Raw genomic sequence first — 21,649 nt, 5'->3', positions numbered from 1 at the left:
CAAGTCTGGCTGCCTATTACAGAAGACAGGTGGGTCAGGGAACTAGTGTCTTCCGGATACAAAATAGACTTCACCTCCAACCCACCGGACCGATTCTTCCTCTGTCCCCCCAAAACCGCCAGCCAAGGCTCGTGCCTACCACCAAGCGGTCTCCTCGCTTTTTTAAGCAGGAGTCATAGTACCGGTCCCCACGACCGACCGCTTCCGAGGGTTCTACTCCAATCTGTTCGTAGTTCCCAAGAAAGGAGGCAGCGTACGGCCCATACTAGACCTAAAACAGCTCAACAAATATGTATGGGTCCGTCACTTCCGCATGGAGTCCCTTCGGTTCATCTTGCATCCATGGAGAAGGGAGAATATCTCGCCTCCATAGACATACAAGACGCATACCTGCATAAACCCATTGCATCTGCCCATCAGAGGTTTCTCAGGTTCGCAATAGGCCAGGACCACTACCAATTCGTGGCGCTCCCTTTCGGACTCGCCACGGCTCCCAGAGTGTTCACCAAAGTCATGGCAGCCACCATGGACGTCCTGCACTCCAGAGGCATAGTAGTCGTTCCATACCTGGACGATCTACTCATCAAGGCTTTCACCTTCAAGGACTGCGAGCTCAGCGTCTCAATCACAACCGACACTCTGAGTCGCATGGGCTGGTTAATCAACTTACAAAAGTCATCACCAACCCCGAGTCAGTCCCTGATCTTCCTGGGAATGTTATTCAACACCTCCAGGGGTTTAGTGCTCCTTCCCAAGGACAAGGCACTGGCTCTCCGACTAGCAGTTAGCACCCTCCTCCGCAAACCCCCTCGATCTCTCCGGTTTGCCATGAGTCCTCGGCAAGATGGCAGCAGCAATAGAAGCGGTCCCATTTGCCCAGTTTCATCTCAGACCTCTCCAACTAGCCATTCTCAAGTCCTGGGACAGGAATCCCTTTTCTCTCGACAGGGAGTTCCAGCTAACGTCGTCAACCAGGAGGTCTCTGCACTGGTGGCTCAAGCCAACCTCGCTAGCAAAGGGGAAATCCTTTCTCACAGGTCAATGGAAGGTTCTGACCACCGACGCGAGCCTGACGGGTTGGGGTGCAGTGCACCTACACCACAGGGCACAGGGCAAGTGGTCCCCAGTGGAAGCGACCATGCCCATGAACATCCTGGAAATTCGTGCCATCCTTCTGGCATTGAGGTCCTTCCATCACTTACTGGCAGCCTCTCACATCAGAATACAGTCGGACAATGCCACGTCTGTGGCATATGTGAATCACCAAGGGGGGACCCGCAGTACCCAGGCGATGCGAGAAGTGTCACACATCCTCCGCTGGGCGGAGGACACAGGGTCGGTTCTTTCGGCGGTCCATATTCCGGGTGTGGACAACTGGGAAGCAGACTTCCTCAGCCGACAAGGAATAGACTCGGGAGAGTGGTCTCTCCACCCCGAAATTTTTCAACAGATCTGTCTCCGCTGGGGGACCCCGGATGTGGACCTAATGGCATCCCACTTCAATGCCAAGGTCTCCAACTTCATGGCCAGAACACACGACCCGCGGTCGCTCGGAGCAGACGCTCTGGTTCAGGATTGGACCCAGTTCCAGCTTCTGTATATTTTTCCACCTCTCCTCCTGATATCCAGAGTGGTGAGGAAGATCAAACAAGAGGGAGTTCCAACCATCCTAATTGCACCGGACTGGCCCAGACGCACATGGTACGCCGACATCGTACAACTCACAGCAGGCGCCCCCTGGCGTCTCCCCGACCGCCACGATCTATCACAAGGCCCGTTCTACCACCAGAACTCAGGAGCTCTCAATTTGACGGCGTGGCCCTTGAGACCTGGGTTCTAACCCAGGCAGGGCTCTCGACGGACGTCATTGGAACCATGATCAGGGCACGGAAGCCAGCCTCTGCCAAGATTTATTACCGTACCTGGAAAGCTTTCTTTACCTGGTGCGAATCTCGTGGCCAGATCCCACTCCCTTATTTCCTACCCAAAGTACTTGGTTTTCTCCAATCGGGTCTGGAGGCCAGGCTGTCATTGGGCTCGCTTAAGAGCCAGGTGTCAGCCCTCTCGGTGCTTTTTCAAAGGCGCATTGCTACCAAGCCGCAAGTAAGGACTTTCCTTCAGGGGGTTTCCCGATTGGTTCCCCCTACAGACGACCACTAGAAACGTGGGACCTCAACCTGGTCCTGACAGCATTGCAGGAACCACCCTTCGAACCCCTTAAGGAGGTCCCGCTCCGCCTTCTCTCCCAGAAGGTGGTTTTCCTGGTGGCAATCACCTCGCTACGCAGGGTGTCTGAACTGACAGCACTCTCCTGCAGACGGCCCTTCCTGGCTTTTCACCAGGACAAGGTAGTTCTTCGTACGGTCCCATCCTTCCTTCCGAAGGTTGTGTCCAACTTCCACCTCAATGAGGAAATTTCACTACCATCCCTTTGTCTGGTTCCGGTTCATAGAGTGGAGAAGGCTCTGCATACGCTTGACCTTGTCAGGGCATTGCGTATATACGCGTCTAGGACTGCGTCCTTCCGGAGGTCTGATTCCCTTTTCCTCCTTCCGGAAGGCGGCCGCAAGGGTCTGCCAGCTTCCAAAGCTACCCTTGCCAGGTGGATCAAATCCACCATACAAGAGGCCTACCGCCTTAAGAATTCTCCTCTTCCAGCCGGTATTACGGCACACTCTACACAGGCTGTAGGGGCCTCCTGGGCCATTCTGCACCAGGCTTCGGCACAACAAGTGTGTAAGGCGGCCACTTGGACTAGCTTACACACGTTTACTAAACACTACAGGGTTCATACCCAGTCCTCAGCAGACGCGAGCCTGGGTAGATGTGTCCTGCAGGCGGCGGTGCCCTAAGTATAGGGGCCTGTCTGCACAATATTCGTCCATTGCTTCCCACCCAGGGACTGCTTTAGGACGTCCCATGGTCCTGTGTCCTCCAATGAGGCGACAGAGTAAAGGAGATTTTTGTGTACTCACCGTAAAATCTTTCTCTTAGCCTCTAATTGGGGGACACCGCTCCCACCCTGTTGCTCCTTCCGGGCCGTTATAACTGAGTTCTCATATTGTTTTCTTGAGCTCGTACATAGTTGCCTTCTTACAGGCATAATTATGTTATTCATGTTACGTTCCTCCTACTGCTTTTGCACAAAACTGGAGAAGGCTGATGCCGTCCAGGGGTGTATACTGCAGAGGAGGAGCCACAGTTAATCTTTTTCAGATTATGCATAGTGTTGCCTGCTAGTGGACAGCAGCATAACACCCATGGTCCTGTGTCCCCCAATTAGAGGCTAAAGGTACCTTCACACTAAACGATATCGCTAGCGATCCGTGACGTTGCAGCGTCCTGGATAGCGATATCGTTTAGTTTGACACGCAGCAGCGATCAGGATCCTGCTGGGATATCGCTGGTCGTTGAACCAAGTTCAGAACTTTATTTGGTCGTCAGACCGGCGTGTATCGTCGTGTTTGACACCAAAAGCAACGATACCAGCGATGTTTTACACTGGTAACCAGGGTAAACATCGGGTTACTAAGCGCAGGGCCGCGCTTAGTAACCCGATGTTTACCCTGGTTACCAGTGTAAAATGTAAAAAAAACAAACAGTACATACTCACCTTCGCATCCCCCGGCGTCCGCTTCCCACACTGACTGAGCGCCGTAAAGTGAAAGTACAGCACAGCGGTGACGTCACCGCTCTGCTGTTAGGGCCGGCGCTCAGTCAATGCAGGAAGCGGACGCCGGGGGACGCGAATGTAAGTATGTACTGTTTGGTTTTTTTACGTTTTACGCTGGTAACCAGGGTAAACATCGGGTTACTAAGCGCGGCCCTGCGCTTAGCAACCCGATGTTTACCCTGGTTACCCGGGAGCCTCGGCATTGTTGGTCGCTGGAGAGAGCGGTCTGTGTGACAGCTCTCCAGCGATCAAACAGCATCGTTGTCGCTATCGCTGCATCGTCGCTTAATGTGAAGGTACCTTAAGAGAGAGATTTTACGGTGAGTACACAAAAATCTCCTTTTTTTGATCGGTCAGTAATCTATTTAGACTTGTAAACTGCTAAATTAAATGGCCTAAGTTGGTCTTTCAAAAAATGTACTTTTATCTCCTTATTTTTTTTTTATTTATTTATTTTTTTTAAATCATTTAATATACACTCCTACCACAGAGACCCCCACGAGCACTAATGTGGTCCGACTGAAGAGCTTTAAAAGGGGTTAGCCAGGATTTTGGTTATTTTTTTTTTTTCCCATGAAGTACTTACAGGCAGGTAGTTGCTAACGATTTGCCAGTTCTACCTGGCGACTATTTCTGCTGGCTTATAGTGGTTATAGACCGCTACTGCCAGCGATTCTCCTCCTTCCATTGACCTTAGCAACTACTTGCCTCCTTAACCCCGTAGGATAAGTTAACTAACCTCTTAAAATCCAGCAATTTTGCTCTGCCCTCCACTCACACAGAAACAATCAAGAACCAAGTCCTTCTCGAGAGCCATTCCATTCAGTTTTGCATTTAGCATAAATATTGAACTATTGGGGTCCCCAGTAATCGTGTATTTTGTGGATAATTGATGGTGATTTTCCAAACATGGACATTTATTGAGAAGTGCACATCTCTCCCATCAAGCCTACAGTCTGACTGCTGGGGTCGGCGCTTCTGATTGATCTCAGACCAGCTGCTTCATTGTGCCGCTAAACTTTGTGTATAAAAAGGTTTATTTTTTGTTTTTTCAAAGGAGAAATGTCTTTAGAGGTAGACGAAGAAGAGATGACGAGCGACCTTCTGTAAGTTTTGTTTTTTGTTTTTTTTAATTTTAAGTCAGAAAATCTTAATTCAGGTTAGCTGTACAGAGCCAATTATGCTTCTGGACAAATTACATATTTGCCAGGTATCTTGCCATGTATAATCTGTGTGCATTTTGTAGTTTTTCTATAATTCGTGGGATGTCTTTGAGGATTCAGGTCTTGGGGTGTTTTAAATGTTGAAAGAAATTTTGCTCACAAGCATGATCGGCATTGTAACCGTGCACACGGAAATGTTGCAGCTCGTCAACCATATTACTTTTATAAAAAAAAATGTTACCTATACATTAGAATAACAATAGATCTGGTGAGTTTATATGGCCCAGTGATGATCAAGTATCGCGCTTAGAGGGAACAGGGCTGGCATTCAGAAGTCTGAGCTTCCTTATTTCACCTTTTTCATTCATTCTTTCCTTATTTCTACTTTTCTACTTTTCTATCTGACCTCTTTCTGATCTGTCCTCTTTGCTCAGACTCCGTCTGTTTGGCCTTCTCAATGATCGCAAGATTATGAGATCTGAGGGCTGATGGTCTGATTCATCTGATCGTGTGTGGACAGAACCTGTGCAGTGTTGATATTTTTTATTTTTTCTTCTTCAGCGGCCCCTGACTGCAATGGAAGAAATGGCACCAACACCAAAGTTTGACTTGCTAGCATCTAATTTCCCTCCATTGCCTGGAAGCATAGTGAGCACGCCGGGGGAGCCTGTACTTGAAAGCAGGATGGCTGATGTTGTTAAAGGACTCTGCAAGGAGAAGGTAGGTCTCAGAACTTAATGAGGAAATGCTTTGTTTAAGATTTATTTATTTTTTTCTCACTTTTCATTACTGTATTCTCAGGTTCCTTCCTTCAAAGCTTTTACGCCAGATTTCTGAAGTTAAAAGCTTTATAAAGTCAAATTTTTGTTGCAATGCTAAAAATATGCCTACTTCTGGCATTCTCATGATGTTTCCCCAGCTCTGGCAAAGCAGGAGGTGCTAAGACATGGGTGTGACAAATTCATGACGAGTGGTGGTGTACCCTGTACCACAGAACTTACTCTAGTCTCTGACTGGAATAAGATTTCTGGAAAGGTGCACGCCGCATCACTGGCAAGGTGCACGCCTCTTCACACATACCAAAGTCATTAAGAGGCTTGCGCCTTTTAATAAATTAAGAATGTATACGTCCAGCACGTCCCCTCAGAGTCCAGCGAGAAAAAACACCAGTCTTTATGAATTGGGGCCAGTTTTAGGAAAGTGTGCTCCGAACTTTACCTGTCATGTAAAATAACAATCAGATGGTACTCGCACTCCCCGGACCTATGCCAGCTGTCCGCCACTATTAGTCTGTTTTGATTGCACCGGTGAGGTGACGTTAATGGCTCACATCACCACAGCATCCAATCACTGAGCTCAATGGTTCGTGCCGTCTACCTTAGCCAAGATGCTGAGCTCAGCGATGCTGTGACCGGTTGTCATGAGGTTACTGCTGCAGCCAAGATACTAAGGCCGGTACAGCAGTGGTGGGCGAGTACTGTGTTTTTATTTTATATGATGGGCAGTATTTTGATGTCCATTTTTTTCTGAAAGTAGAAAACCTCTTTAATGTATTCTGATATGTTCCAGGAGAATAAGGAATTCCCTCCAAGCTTGACGAATCCTGCTCAGGAAGAACCTGCAAAAACTCCAGTGCAGCACACCATTACAAGCTCAACGCAGCATCCTACACGAGCCGTTACACCGCCTCCCCAACCAAGGTACGCAGATGTTGGTTAGGCTTGGATAAATTGGTGTCTTGTGTTATTCAAAATATCTGGGCAAAGTAAAAAATTTAACCTGTGAGTAGTGTTGAGCATTCCGATTACCGCAAGTATCGGGTATCGGCCGATACTTGCGGGTATCGGAATTCCGATACCGAGATCCGATACTTTTGTGGTATCGGGTATCGGTATCGAAACAACATTAATGTGTAAAATAAAGAATTAAAATAAAAAATATTGCTATACTCACCTCTCCGACGCAGCCTGGACCTCACCGAGGGAACCGGCAGCGCTCTTTGCTTAAAATGCGTGCGTTTACTTCCTTCTGTGACGTCACGGCTTGTGATTGGTCGCGTGCCGCCCCTGTGGCCGCGACGCGACCAATCACAGCAAGCCGTGACGTAATTTTCAGGTCCTCAATGCCTAATTCTAGGCATTCAGGATTTTAAAATTACGATCCGGCTTGTGATTGGTTGCGTCGCGGTCACATGGGCGACGCGACCAATCACAAGCCGTGACGTCACGGGAGGCAGGAAACGCACGCATTTTAAAATTACGTCACGGCTTGTGATTGGTTGTGTGCCGCCCATGTGACCGCGACGCGACCAGTCACAGCAAGCCGTGACGTAATTTCAGGTCCTGTATGCCTAATTCTGCATTCGGGACCTGAAATTACGTCACGGCTTGCTGTGATTGGTCGCGTCGCGGTCACATGGGCGGCACGCAACCAATCACAAGCCGTGTCATAATTTTAAAATGCGCGCGTTTCCTGCCTCCCGTGACGTCACGGCTTGTGATTGGTCGCGTCGCCCATGTGACCGCGACGCGACCAATCACAAGCCGGATCGTAATTTTAAAATCCTGAATGCCTAGAATTAGGCATTGAGGACCTGAAAATTACGTCACGGCTTGCTGTGATTGGTCGCGTCGCGGCCACATGGGCGGCACGCGACCAATCACAAGCCGTGACGTCGCGGAAGGAAGTAAACGCGCGCATTTTAAGCAAAGAACGCTCCCGGTTCCCTCGGTGAGGTCCAGGCTGCGTCAGAGAGGTGAGTATAGCAATATTTTTTATTTTAATTCTATATTTTACACGGTAATATGGTTCCCAGGGCCTGAAGGAGAGTTTCCTCTCCTTCAGACCCTGGGAACCATCAGGGATACCGTCCGATACTTGAGTCCCATTGACTTGTATTGGTATCGGGTATCGGTATCGGATTAGATCCGATACTTTGCCGGTATCGGCCGATACTTTCCGATACCGATACTTTCAAGTATCGGACGGTATCGCTCAACACTACCTGTGAGTTTAAAAAACAAACAAAAAACCTAAAGAATACTTCCCTGGATCCCTAGTCAGCATTTACAATGAAACTCTCCATTCCTGCAGATGATCGTTATATCTCGCGGAACAGAACTATATTTGTAGTTTTTACATTGCACCATTTTGGGATGCATACAACTTTTGAATCTAACAAAAACCACAATTCACTGCATAATTTTTCATATTATTCTTTTCTTTATAAAAAATAATGTATGTTAATTTTTATAGTAGATTGTTATGAATGTGGTGAACTAATCCTATGATTAGGTAATACACTGCACTACTTAGGCTTAGGTAATGCATTGCACTAAATGTTAGCATTTGACTGACAAGTAGCCTAATGGCTCTGCCTCCGGGATATGGTCAGCTGAGGTATATGGCAGGTACATAAGCCATTGTTGGGCCTTGGGTTGCCATAGAAACACATGGACAACTTAGAATCGTGCTGTAGAGGTATTGTTCGGTTGACAGAGGGAGCGAGATCTCCCTCTGCGATTTTCTTCACAGGATGCTTTTAATACTAATAGGGGCATCTGAGAGGTTAATGGTTTGGCATCGTAGCTAGATCTGGTCTCAGCACATACAGCAACTCCTGTGTCCGTGCCATCCCCAAGACCTAACTATACATCTAATTCTGGTAAATTACCTACAGTACGGATGAACAGTAACTTCCATTAACAGGAAGGAGATAATTATAATAACTAGATGAGCAAAATGCTTTTGTGCGCCATGGCTGCTGAACCAAAGCATTTCACTCTTCCTTCACCGGGCCTCGAATTCCGGCATCTTTACGCACCTCTTATGATTACTAGGCCCCTGTGATCTCATGACGTCACTGTGGTCTAGAAATCACAAGATGTGGCACCTGAGGAAATTCTTATGGTCCGGCTGTCACAGAATGCCAAAGTGGATGCCGAACTGGGGTCCTGCAGATAATTTTATACAACTCAGTATATTACTGACATTCTAGACTTTTAATCATGTCTTCGATATACAATGAAAAAAATTATATTGTGCTACCGTGTTAGCCAGAAAAATCTATGTAAATACTTTTATGCCCAAAAATAACAAGTGTTCTAGGAGTGATTCCTTTATTGGGCTAACTCTGTGCTCTCAAAGCTTGCCAATATAATTTTTCTTGTTGGACGATAAGATATTACTCATAGAATACTTGTAATTTTTTAGCATAAATGTTTTTACAAGTGTCTTTTTTAATCTTATTTGGGAACCTCAGGATTTAGGATATCTTGGTATATGCCATCATGTGTCTGTTTGCCTGCTATTTACGTTTGTAATTAAAGTTCTGTTCATGCATTCCTCAACCTTCATTGTATTCTTCCAGCCCTGTGATGATTAAGTATCGCGCTTAGAGGGTAAAAGACTTGCAGATGATTTGTGCTCTATCATTTTTCTTTCTTCACAACTTACTACCCTTTTCCTTTCTTATTCTTTTTATTCTTTCTCCACTTCTCTTGATTTTTCTGGCCAGAATTTCTCTGCATTGTTCTTCCAATGACTGCAAGATTATGAGATCTGAGGGCTTTGCGATAACTGAGACTACTAAAGACACAAATGTGCAATGCGTCATTTAATTTCTCACTGTTTTATTGTTCTTTCATAGCAACTCCATGCCCGAGAAAAAACCTGCAGAAAATTCTTGTCACAAAGATGTTGCCAGCCAGACCTCAACAGTGCTCCCTGTATGTACTTCTGCCTCCGCAAAACCAACTAATCCTGCTGCCACTGCACCTGTGGGGAATACGTCCCCTGCTCCGAGTACACAGGTACTAGTCATATTTTCCCCCTCCTCAGATCTCGAGCAGTCAGATTACTGAGCTGTTTCAGAATGTGATCAGTGGGAGCAGTTAGTAAATTTTGCAGTGTGCTCAGACGTCTGATTTTAAGTAGGCTGCACATGAGTTTACAACAGCTTGTAGTCTGCTTGGCCTCTTCCAGGCTTTTACTCTGTTCGAGTCCTCTGGTGATTTCCAGTTTTACTCCTAAGCTTCTGTATTCAGCTCTCCTTCACCAATTGTAAGAGTAGTGCTCACTCCAATCATGCAGGGGACTTTGGGAACCTCATTCTCAGAATTTATGGTGATCTTCTTCTCTTTTAATCCCCAAGAAATAGTACTATTTGTTTTGTGCATAAGTAGTAAATGTACCGTATTTTTCGGACTATATATTGCACTTTTTTTCCTCCCAAAATGTGGAGGAAACTGGGGGGTGCGTCTTATAGTCCTGATTTATTGGCTTTGGCTGTGGTGGGTAGGTGAGGGAACAGTATCGGAGGAGCAGCGAGTCACAAGAGGCAGGAGCCAGCGGCTCTGACTAACTCCAGTGCCTGCTGCTAAAGAGAAATGAATATGCACTGCATTCCACACCCATGGGCGTGGAGAGCAATGAATAGTCATTTCTTCCTGGTATGATTGATTGGCCCCATCCCCTTGCTGGTATGATTGTCCCCAACCCAGCACGGGTATCCATGGTCTCATTAGAAAAGATTTAAAAAACCAAACCTTTACTCTTCCTCCTCTTCCTCGCAGTCGCAGCGTCCTGCTCCGGTGCCAGCAGCTGCTTTAATGCTTGTAAATGAAATGCTTAGTTTCTCTTTAAAGGGCCACTGTCACCCCCTCCAGCCGTTATAAACTAAAAGAGCCACCTTGTGCAGCAGTAATGCTGCAGTCTAACAAGGTGGCTCTTTTAATTTTTGATTCCGTTATTCCCTCAATAAAGCGTTTTAAAATTTGCCCTAACTACCTGTCTGCAGACCTGGAGGCGGTCCGAAGCCTCCTCTGTGAATCTCCCAACGGCCGTCACTCTTCTCTTCTGGGGATGTGGTCGCTGCCCCCATCGTGCTGTTTCTTCTTAAATCCGGCGCCTGCGCTGCGCGTGCCTGCCTGTGACAGGCGCAGTCTTCATTGTCCGTCATAGGTCAGATGCAGGGTGCCTGACTGCGCCTGTGCGGGCAGTGCGGCCACCCTGTTGCTGAATCCCCGCCCCGCACTGTTATTCATTATGCACAGTGCGGGGCTGGGGTTCCTGGGCATGCGCACTGCGCTGTTTAGACGCTCCCCTGCCTTCCAGCGTTATTTGCGGCTGCTTCATTCCAAACTCTGGCAAGGAAACCTGTATATTACGGCAACGCTGGAAGGCAGGGGACCGGGGGAGCGTCTGAACAGTGCAGTGCGCATGCCCAGGAACCCCAGCCCCGCACTGTGCATAATGAATAACAGTGTGGGGCGGGGATTCAGCAACAGGGTGGCCGCACTGCCCGCACAGGCGCAGTCAGGCACCCTGCATCTGACCTATGACGGACAATGAAGACTGCGCCTGTCACAGGCAGGCACGCACATCGCAGGCGCCGGATTTAAGAAGAAACAGCACGAAGGGGGCGGCGACCACATCCCCAGAAGAGAAGAGTGACGGCCGTTGGGAGATTCACAGAGGAGGCTTCGGACCGCCTCCAGGTCTGCAGACAGGTAGTTAGGGCAAATTTTAAAACTCTTTATTGAGGGAATAACGGAATCAAAAACTAAAAGAGCCACCTTGTTAGACTGCAGCATTACTGCTGCACAAGGTGGCTTTTAGTTTATAACGGCTGGAGGGGGTGACAGTGGCCCTTTAAGTATCGGCACACGTGACCACCGGCAGCAGACAGTGCGCGCTACTGAAGAGGAATGGATACTCACCGCGATCTCTGATGAACACCCGGTGAGTATTCCGGCAGCTGTGCTCCGCTTGTGTGCAGCGCATGATGTCCCTGCCATGCGCTGCTTACAAGCATTAAGCAGCTGCTGGCACCGGAGCAGGACGCTGCAACTGCGAGGGAGCAGAGGAAGGTAAGAGTAAAGGTTTGTTTGTTTTTTTGTTTTTTTCTGATTGGCCCCATCCCAGTCCTGGTATCATGGACCCTTCATACCAGCAAGGGGATGGGGCCAATCAATAATACCAGGAACTGGATGGGGCCAATCAATCATATCAGAATAAGAATGGGACCATGCATACCAGGATGGGGATGAGTGGACCATATTTACCAGGAAGGGTGATCTTAAGTACAGAATTGATGACATTTTTTGCGCTTTTTTTTTTTTATTAATTTCCTCCTCTAAAACCTAGGTGCGTCTTATGGTCCTGTGCGTCATATAGTCTGAAAAATACGGTATATAGGAAAACATCAGAACAGTATTAATAAACTACTCGGTCTGCAAAAAAGCAGTTACGTGACTAATTGGACAAAAAAAACAGTTGAACTAAAACATAACTCAGTAACAAATTAGTAGTGTTGTGTTGTTTTTTTTGTTTTTTTTCTCTATTTGTGCTTAACCTTATTTTATGGGTATCATGTGGCCATACTGCTTGGGTAGACAAAATTCAAAAAAAAAGTGAGAGTTGTCATTTTACCTCTTATGATTAGTCCGTGTCATTCCGCGGACAAAGTTCATGCACCAGAAAAGAATTTCTGATAAAAGCCCAGTTGTACTTGACATAAGTTACTCTGTATAATGCTGACCAATCACAAGCAGCAGCAACACAAAAAGGAAAGAACTTCTCCCAACATCGCTTGAGCAGATTTCTGTGTGAAAGATGGACTGAAAACCCTGATCTCCTAGTCTAACCTCCTTCCTAAATCAGTGTCTGTTCAGCTGAGTTTCTGTCACATTACAATGCCTTATATTTGCTCTCACGATTGCTAAAGGTGTCAGTAATCACACTCTGCTGTGCTAAAAGGGACTCTGTCAGCACAGAATGACTGTTCAAACCAAGGGCAGGCCCTTGGAGGATTATGGCGTGGTCAAACATTCAAGTTTACCTTCCCACCAGCTTGTTTTCCATTTATATCCAACACCCCCTCTTTGACAGCTCTGTCTTAATAGAGCTGGAGATGGATAAAAACGAAGCAGGTGGGGTTGTGTTAAACGTTTGGCCACGAGAAGAGCGCAACTAACGCCTGTACTTGGTTTGAACACTCGTTCTGTGTAGATAGTCCCTTAAAGCACAGCAGACGTTGGTGTGATTATAGACACTCAGTAATCAGCAGAGCTGGTAGAAAAGTTTGTAATGTGACATGGCTAATCTCAGCTGCACTGACTAAAGAGAAAATTGTACTTGCTCTGAGTTCAGGGCTGTCATTCCAGCTTGCTCATGAGTAACCTGTCTGTTTTGGGCTACTTCTGTGTGAGATGTAATGTTGTTCTGTTCACTGCAGAGTGATATTGAGCTTTCCCCTGCGGGGAGGTGCAGTACAGTACATCTAACAGTGTTATGAGAGGAGGGCGCTGATGGAAGGGATTGCAATGTGACACAGCTAAGCTCAGCAGCACTGCCCCTTCTCTCACGTGACTCGTGGAAGGTTACCCAAGAGATCTGGGCTGTCTAACAATATACATGTTGCACACTGAGAAATCTGCTGTGCGCTATGGTGGTGGGGGGGGTTCTTTCCTTTTAGCGTTGTTGCCTGCTTATAATTGGTCAGTATCATATAAGTAGAAGTACAGGTTCCCAGTGAAAACTGTAAACACCCACTTGGACTTCAACTCATTAGCTGTCAAATTAGGTAAAAATGAAACAAACTTATTCTGCTTTGTATCCACAACTGCATCTTTTGATCTTTTGTCCAGTTCTACATGAAAAAATTGGTGAAGGGTCCTATTTTAAGTGCGATTTTTTTTTTTTTTTTTTTTTTTTTTTTATTTTATTTTCTCCTCCGCCTCATTGGGGGACACAGACCGTGAGGGTGTATGCTGCTGCCACTAGGAGGCTGACACTAAGTGATACAAAGAAAGTGATCTCCTCCCCTGCAGTATATCCCCTCCTGCTGGCTCTCAGCTAACCAGTTCTTGCTTAGTGTCCGTAGGAGGCACACGGACTGGTCTGCTATTCAGACCCCAATGAACTCTTTTTACATTTACCTTTTACAACGGACGAAGGGGGCGACGGATTCTTTCATGTTCCGATCTCCCCCGAACCAACAACAGGCGAGCATGGGAGTTTTACCTCTCCGTATCCTCTCCTGCTACGTGGGAAGCCACTGCCTGAGCTGATTCTAGGGGCGATGGGCCCCTTCAAGGGCACCGATCTCCCCCTCCCTTATCAGACGAGCACCGGAGTGTCACCTTCAGTATCCTCTTCTGCAGCCAGGCCTATTGCCGGACATTCAGCTCTGCCCACCAGGTTTTACCCTCGGCTGTTCAGAGGCACTCTACAGTGTGGCGTCTGAGCAGCCCCCACTGCACCACCACTATTAAGAGCGGATGGTACAAGGAGGCGGACGGTTCCTCTCCACCTCCCTGCTAAAGGGACGATGGATTGAGGTTTTTTCTTTTTTTTCTTATCCCTGCACCGTCCAAACAGCAGCAACAGCACAGGATCTTTTTCTACCTTCTGACCTGCTGAACAGAGCTGCATACTGGGGTAAGTGCCGGGATTCGAACGGTTGGAGGGCTCTGCGATTTTCCCCCGTTCGGCGCCGGCTGGCTTAAAAAATTTAGCCCCCGGCTTCGGGTTTGTGTAGGCCGCAACCTGGAACTCCAGCCCATGCTAGGCCGCACTTCAAGCTCCGCCCCCCTATTCAGGCGCCTCTCATTCAGGACGAGAACTCTATTCTCGGTGGCCATCTTCATCCTCCTGCCATTTCCGGACACGAGCTCATCCGGAAGTGGCTGCTGCATCGCACCGGCGGTACTCAGACAGCGCTATTCCAGACGGGGGACTCAGAATCTCGGTAAGGAGAATCCTCCCTCCGCTCCCCTCCCCCGCACGCACCCCGGCATCATAAAGGGACTAGCGTTCCCTATTTTTGAATACTTAAGACCTGTAATCTCTGGTTGTTCAGCAAGCTCCGGTCTTAAAGGCACGGGTCTTAAAGGTACATGACCGCATTCCCTGGTCTTAAAGACGCATGCCCAGTAGTCGCTGGGCTTATAGGTGCATGTCCAGCTTTCCCTGGCTTTGTAAAAACACATGACCAGCATCCCTGGTCTTAAAAGTTCCCTAGTTTAAAAGGAGCACATTACCAGCATTCTCTGCTCTTTAAGTCATGACCAGCCAGAAGCCGGTCACCTCTTCCCAGAGTTCTTAGTTCAAGCGAGCTCAGGAGCCCTCCGCCGCTGCCGATCCCGGCTCTTCCCAGAGTACCTAGTTCCCCTCAAGGGGCTTCACCTCTGGCGTAATCCTTGAAAAATGCCCCAGTCTTAAAGGCACATGACCAGCATGCCCTGGTCTTAAAGGCACGTGACCAGTATGCCCTGGTCTTGCGCACATGGCCAGTATGCCCTGGTCTTAAAGGCACGTGACCAGCATGCCCTGGTCTTAAAGGCACGTGACCAGTATGCCCTGGTCTTAAAGGCACGTGACCAGTATGCCCTGGTCTTAAAGGCACGCGACCAGTATGCCCTGGTTCTTAAAGGCACATGACCATTTAAAGGCACATGAACGGTATGCCCCCCTAAAGGCACAAGACCAGTATTTACTGGTCTTAAGGTCACATGTTCAATCCGAAGCTGGTCACCCTAACTGAGCTCTGGAGCCCTCCGCCGCTGATCCCAGTTTATCTCAGAATACCTAGTCCCCCTCAGTGGACTTTGTCACTAACCGCAACCCATGGTTTCTCTGACCAAGAGATCGCATCCCTCTGTGAACCCTCTGTGGCTCGGAGTGCTCGCAGGACCGATATACATGGTCCCTCTCCTATAATGGGAGCCGTCGGCTAGCAGGCAAGTATTCTAGAAAAATGTACAGGCGTCTAGAAAATGGAAGTTTTCATTTCCTGATCTCCCCTCTATGATTTGTTGAGAACAACGCTCTGAATATGGATCAGATATTGCCTTGGATTGCCAGAGCTTCAGAAAAAGAGGGACTCTCCTATCTATATCAACAAATTGACGAGCGGTTCCCTGTTCAGAAGCCTCTACGTGGGATGCCATACCTGGTCTGATTTTTAAGGGCGACGGGTCCTTTAAAGGGCACAGATTTCCTCACCCCCCCCCCCCCACACACACACACACACACACCATCAACAGACGAGCACATGCAGTGTCGCCTCCATGTATCCTCTTCGGCATCCAAGCCTATCGCCAGACAACCTGCCCTGGCGTCCGACCACCCCTCTTTGTATCACCACTATTTAGCGGCTGATGCAAGAAAGCGGACGATTCCTCCCTGTTAAGAGGATGGTGGATCGAGGGTTCCTAATTTTCTACTCTGCACGACGATGGCAAGGCACTGTATTTTCCTGACCTGCTGGATGCAGACCCGCATTCTGCCACTTGGCAGACTAACCGGGTAGAATTTCTTATAGTATACCTACCAGTGTCCCTGCCCGATGTATCATCAATTAATATACCACAGACGGTCGGATAGCAAATCTGGTTCGTTCCGTCTTGTGGCTTCGGGTTCAGCGCTCTACCCTTCCTTAGTCGTCTCATGGGTTGCTGGACCAATAGTCTCCTGGTCAGAGGCCTTAACTACTTCGATTCACACAAGTAACCTTTCCCCGAAGACAGTACAGCTGGCCAACCAAATCTTCTGAGCGGGAGACTAACAAGGGATCTTATCTTTTCTACAGACCCAACCAGCAGTGGAAGCGTTGTCCAGGACAGTCTAGATCTAAGGGATCTTGGTTCCAAAAAGGGGGAATGAAAAGTAAGACCGATCCTGGACCTCAAACTTCTAACAACCTTTGACAAGGTCCTCCTTTTTCAAATGGAGTTCCTCCGCTCAGCCATTACTTCAACAGAAAAATGTGGAGTTTCTGGCATCCATCGACATTCGGCATTTTTACCCTCACATTCCTAGTTTTCCCGTCTACAATAATCCCTTCGCCTTCCATTCGCGAACAGCATTTTCGAGTCACGACCTTGCCCTTCGGCCTGGCTACCGCACCAGAGTGGTCGCAAAGGTCATGGCGGTTGTCATGTGCCTCTTGCACCCTAGAAGCATGGTCGTCCTGCCCCATTTGGTCGACTTTCTAGCCGCTCTTCCAGGACTACGCTGAGTCGTCTATATCACTTGCAATACCTTCTCACTTGGGCTAGCAGCTAAACTTAGACGAGTTTTTCCTCATTCACAGCCCAGCAGATCCTTTTTGACGATGATCCTGCACAAGAAGGATGGTAATCCTCTCTCAAGTCAAGGTCGTGGCCTTTCAACAGGGAGCTCGTGCACTTGGTCACTCATTCCCTCGGTTCATTCAACTCGCTAGGAGGGCTCTGGGGAAAAAGACGACAATGGAAGCAGTTTCTTTCGCTCCGCTCGTTTTCAGCAAGTCAATCAGGCTTTCAAAGGGCAGTCTATAAGCTCCTTCCTCATCTAGAGCCTTCTCCTGGTCCAATGGTTATTAGGGAATACCAATGCCAGTCTTCTTCTCCCGATCATTGCACTGGGGATCCGAACGGTACGGCTAATCCTACAGCAGGTCCACTGCCTTCAGGCGGGTCAACCATCCGTCTTCAATTGGATAATGTCACGGCTGCGCCATACGTCAACCATCTAGCAGGTACCCACAGTCAAGCGCCGTGGCACCTCGCACTCTCTGATGGGCCGAGATCTATCACTCGGTGATCTCAGCAGTACATATCCCTGGAGTAGAACACTGGGCAGCAGACATATTCAGCCGTCAGGGTTTTCTCCTCAAGTGAGTGGGAACTTCACTCGGAAGTCTTCCATCAGATCTGCCTTCACTGGAGTTCTCCAGATGTATGTCGGATGGCGTCCAAATTGAACACCAATGTACTCCAGTTCATGGTTTGACCTCAAGATCCAAGACCATCGCAGTGCATGCTCGGTTCTTCCATGGTACCAATTTCCATAACCCCTCTTCCACTACTTCTGAGATCTTTTTGGAAGCAGAAAGGGCCCCAGGTTCCCGGGAGACCCACACTGACAATGTCAGGTTCTCTCGCTTGCCGTACTAGTATTTTTTCCGTCTTATTGCGACAAAACTGCAAATATGGAATTTCTAGCGGGGAGTCTTCACCTGTAGTTTTTTCTCTACCGCGTACCGTTAGTTCTGGGGGACCTTAATGGTCCTGGGGATCTTACAATAGACTCCTTTTTTGATCCGGACAGACTTTACTATCAGGGATGGTCGCTCCCCTTGTTTCTCTGCGTTCCTGTCATCCTGATGAGTCTTCAGAGCTCGCCACTCTGTTCTTTCAGACTTTTTCCTTATTACCATCAACGCAAGGTCGCCCTCAGGCCATCTCCTTCCCTCGTTACCAAGGTGGTATTGTATTCCCACTGTCGCAGGGGCATCGTCCTTCTCTTATCTTTCGGCTCCAGTCCACAAAACGGAATGGGTTCTCCATAATCTGGAAGAAGTGAGTGCTCCGAGTGGGTACGTATCGAGGACGGCGTCCTTCCGAAGGTTCGACACTTTACTTGGGCTTCTCGATGGTAAGAAGGCTTCCTGATGGTCACAGGAAGAGTTTAGCCATTTCATCAGCCATGTTAGCCTGGTGGATTCTTTTCACCATCCAGGAGTCCTTCCGTGCTAGATGTCAGCCTATCTCCCTGTCTGAGGGCTCTAGACACCAGACGTCGGCAAGCACGGCCGCAAGCTTGCGAATTCCTTTAGTCCGCATGCATTCTTGAAGCACTATAATTCCCACACTTCCACAGATGTGAGTCTGGGCAGGCGGACTCTGCAGGCCGCGGTGACGCACTTTGTAAGTAGCGGTTACACCGGCCTGATCTGATGATGTCCCCACCCAGGGACTGCTTTGGGACGTCCCACAGTCTGTGTCCCCCAATGAGGCGAAGGAGAAATAGGGATTTTTGTGTACTCACCGTAAAATCCTTTTCTCCGAGCCATTCATTGGGGGACACAGCTCCCTCCCTATTATTAGTTTGTGCTTGTTTTTATAATTTGACATGCTATACTCTCATTTGTAATGTGACATGCTATACGCTCATATGATGTTATTGATCTCCTACTGCTTTTGCACCGAACTGGTTAGCTGAGAGCCAGCAGGAGGGTGTATACTGCAGGGGAGGAGCTAACTTTCTTTGTATCACTTAGTGTCAGCCTCCTAGTGGCAGCAGCATACACCCTCACGGTCTGTGTCCCCCAATGAATGGCTCGGAAAAAAGGATTTTACGGTGAGTACACAAAAATCCCTATTTTTTTTTTTTTTTTTTTTTTTTTTAACTGCTTTGGAGTTTGGATAATGGAATAAAATGACCTTAATGCCTCACCATTTGTTGTAGATTTTTACTTTTGGAATTGTGCAAGTTGCTTTTACAATAAGCTGTGCTCAATGTACTTGCATTATTGTGTTTTTCTCATAATTTGCTGTAGTGTTATGCCATGTGTTCACATCCGCCATCTTTTTGTTTCAAGGAACCACGAAAACTAAGTTATGCTGAAGTGTGTCAAAGGCCTCCAGCACCAGCTCCAGTCCAGCCTCTTCGTGAGCTTCGTACAAATATAGCACCGCCTGCCAAAAATGAAGAAACCTCTGTTCCAGAAAAAGGTTCAGAAAAGACGCATGAAAAGGTTGAAGGAAAAGTAAAAGAAACTCCTGGGCACAGAAGTAATGGAGCACCCCGAGGTGGTGCTGGGAAAATCAGGGAACAGAGGCGCCAGTTTGGACGCAGATCTTCACCTCAGGGAGCAACACGGCGTAATGGCAAGGAGCAATATGTGCCACCAAGATCACCAAAGTAAAAAACTTCTCGTCTCTTAACTATCTAATCAGACTGACATCAAAGAAATAGACTTGTATGGAGAAAGTCATTGTTTTGTACAAAGCGGGCATAGTGGAACCCAATGGTCATCTCAGATTTTTATTTGAGGTGGTAGCGTGTTCCAGATGTGATTAAAACATGAAATGTAGGAAAAAAAAATTTTTTTTTGTGGGGTGGGTATGATTGTGGGTTTTTGTTTTTTTTTCTGTTTTGTTGCAGAAGTTACCTGCTATATATCATTTTCAGGGTTTTGGCATAAACCTAAAAGACCCTCAGTCGAGGTTAAAAGAAAATATTTTTGAGAAATAGATCTGTTAAGAAAAAATTGTAAAAAAAAGAAAAAAATATAGAAATTTAAAATTTAATTTTTTTAATCTATTTAAGGCTTTGCTGGTAGTATACGTATGCCATTTTGGCCTTGAAGTGGAAATAAAAAGATGCAGTGTGTGGTCAGTGTGTATCGTACCTGTGGCCAGATGCTGTATTGTCAGATTATAAAACTGAATGTACAGCTGTTCTGTCATGTCTATTAGCTTGAAATTTAGTTTGTCTTTTGACCTTACTAAAATTTCTTTTGAAGCTGTTTATCGATCAAGAACTTTTTTTTTTGCAAGATAACAAGAGCTTAGCTTATAGCAAAGACATGCGTGTCTGTAATCCAGGCTTTCTCATATGTACCATATATTTTTTGTTCGTTTCTCCGTCTCGAGCATGGTTCTCACATTAGCGATGTTAATCTCTGAATCCATGCGGTGTGTATATGTGTGTCATCTTTTAAGAAAGGGCTATGCATAAGTGGTCAGATATCACCGTTCTCGCTGGAATCATTCACATTGATCTGTCACCATCCTGTGCGGCTTTTCATAGATCTCTAGTAATGATGCAATCTCTCACTGACATGCTTACATCTACGTGTTTTTGAGAGTTTTTTTTTTCTTTCTCACAATTTTAGCCTTTCGAAAATGGTGGCTCTGTTGCCGCACACTCATTGTTATCGAAAGCCTCACCATTGAACTAATTTCCTATCCATTATTCAAAAATTGTACAAATCAGTTCAACATTTGCCCTGTCCACTGTTCCATACTTATTATATTACTTGTATAAATTAATTCGACAGGTTTGTGTTTTTGTTTTTTTTTTTTCTGTTAATCATTTCTTTTTCCAGACATTAAGTCCTATCTCAGCGGCACCATTCACTGCTCTTTTTGTATAGCGGGCCTCTCTGTATCCGAGGTCCGCACATTGACATGTTGCATGTCTACTGAAATTGACTTGCGAGCACCCGTGTATCGTGCTAGTTACAAAGGAACGATGGGGCCTGTTTTCTCATTAATCACTGGAACAGGTTCCATCTTCAATCTTTTTATCTCGTTCTAGTCCAAATCTGGAAATGTGAATGCAGTGCATTTAATCCTATTCTTCTAGAAATAGGACTTTTTGAGTATTTCTTAATTGTACTATATATAATTTTTTTTTTTTTTTTCTAGATGTAAAATAAATTATAATTGATTGTGACTTGCAGAAATCTTATTATGTAAGTTGATTTAAGATGTGAAATTGAAAGAATGCTCTGCGTTGTGCATAGCATTTTTTTTTTCCATCAGGCTTACAGCTCATGTACAGAAATGCCGATAAAATGTTCGGAAGTGTTGGCATCTTTTTTTCTCCCCCCCCATAAAGGTATTTATTTGAATTTTCCGTGCAGACTATTTCGCTGCCCCTTGATAATTTTTTTTCCCTCTCCCCTTTGTGTTGACTGGGACATCAGAATGTAGTAAAGGCTGTGAAAATATCGAATTCTAAACTATATATGCGGTATGTTGCATGACAAGCACATGGCCTTCTAGGCTGGCTGCTAACTCAAGCATATTCTCATGTTCTCAGATTACGATACGGACTTTTGACATCCTGTAAATTCAATACTTTTTTTTTTTTTTTTAATCAAGATCAGATATACCAGCTTTATAGCTTTTTTTTTTTTTTTTTCACGGCAAACAATGTTGTGAACTCTTCCCATTAATGAGCATGTTCAAAAATATATATATATATATATTGATTTACAGGGTGATTTTCTTTGCATTGAGTTGTGTATTATTTT

The 21,649-nt window shown here is 46.6% G+C and overlaps 1 protein-coding gene across 3 annotated transcripts in view; it reads left to right on the top strand.

Moving 5' to 3' along the window:
* The window catches only part of LARP4 (La ribonucleoprotein 4), a 65,467-nt gene extending 45,333 nt beyond the window's left edge, over positions 1–20,134 (top strand). For 2 of the 3 annotated variants that reach the window (XM_077297864.1, XM_077297865.1), the window contains exons 12-16: positions 4,731–4,779; positions 5,398–5,556; positions 6,406–6,536; positions 9,485–9,647; positions 19,205–19,879. In XM_077297864.1, coding sequence (XP_077153979.1) covers positions 4,731–4,779; positions 5,398–5,556; positions 6,406–6,536; positions 9,485–9,647; positions 19,205–19,531 — 829 coding nt within the window. In that variant the 3' untranslated portion in view covers positions 19,532–19,879. Of the gene's footprint in view, positions 1–4,730; positions 4,780–5,397; positions 5,557–6,405; positions 6,537–9,484; positions 9,648–19,204 lie in introns of all 3 variants that reach the window. The other variant, XM_077297863.1, reaches the window with a different exon arrangement.
* Positions 20,135–21,649: the final 1,515 nt, after the last annotated feature.

This window comes from Ranitomeya variabilis, chromosome 3, assembly GCF_051348905.1.
Source record: "Ranitomeya variabilis isolate aRanVar5 chromosome 3, aRanVar5.hap1, whole genome shotgun sequence".
Taxonomy (NCBI): domain Eukaryota; kingdom Metazoa; phylum Chordata; class Amphibia; order Anura; family Dendrobatidae; genus Ranitomeya; species Ranitomeya variabilis.
The sequence above is the reverse complement of the archived record's forward strand: the minus strand, read 5'-3'. Positions and strand labels throughout refer to the sequence as shown.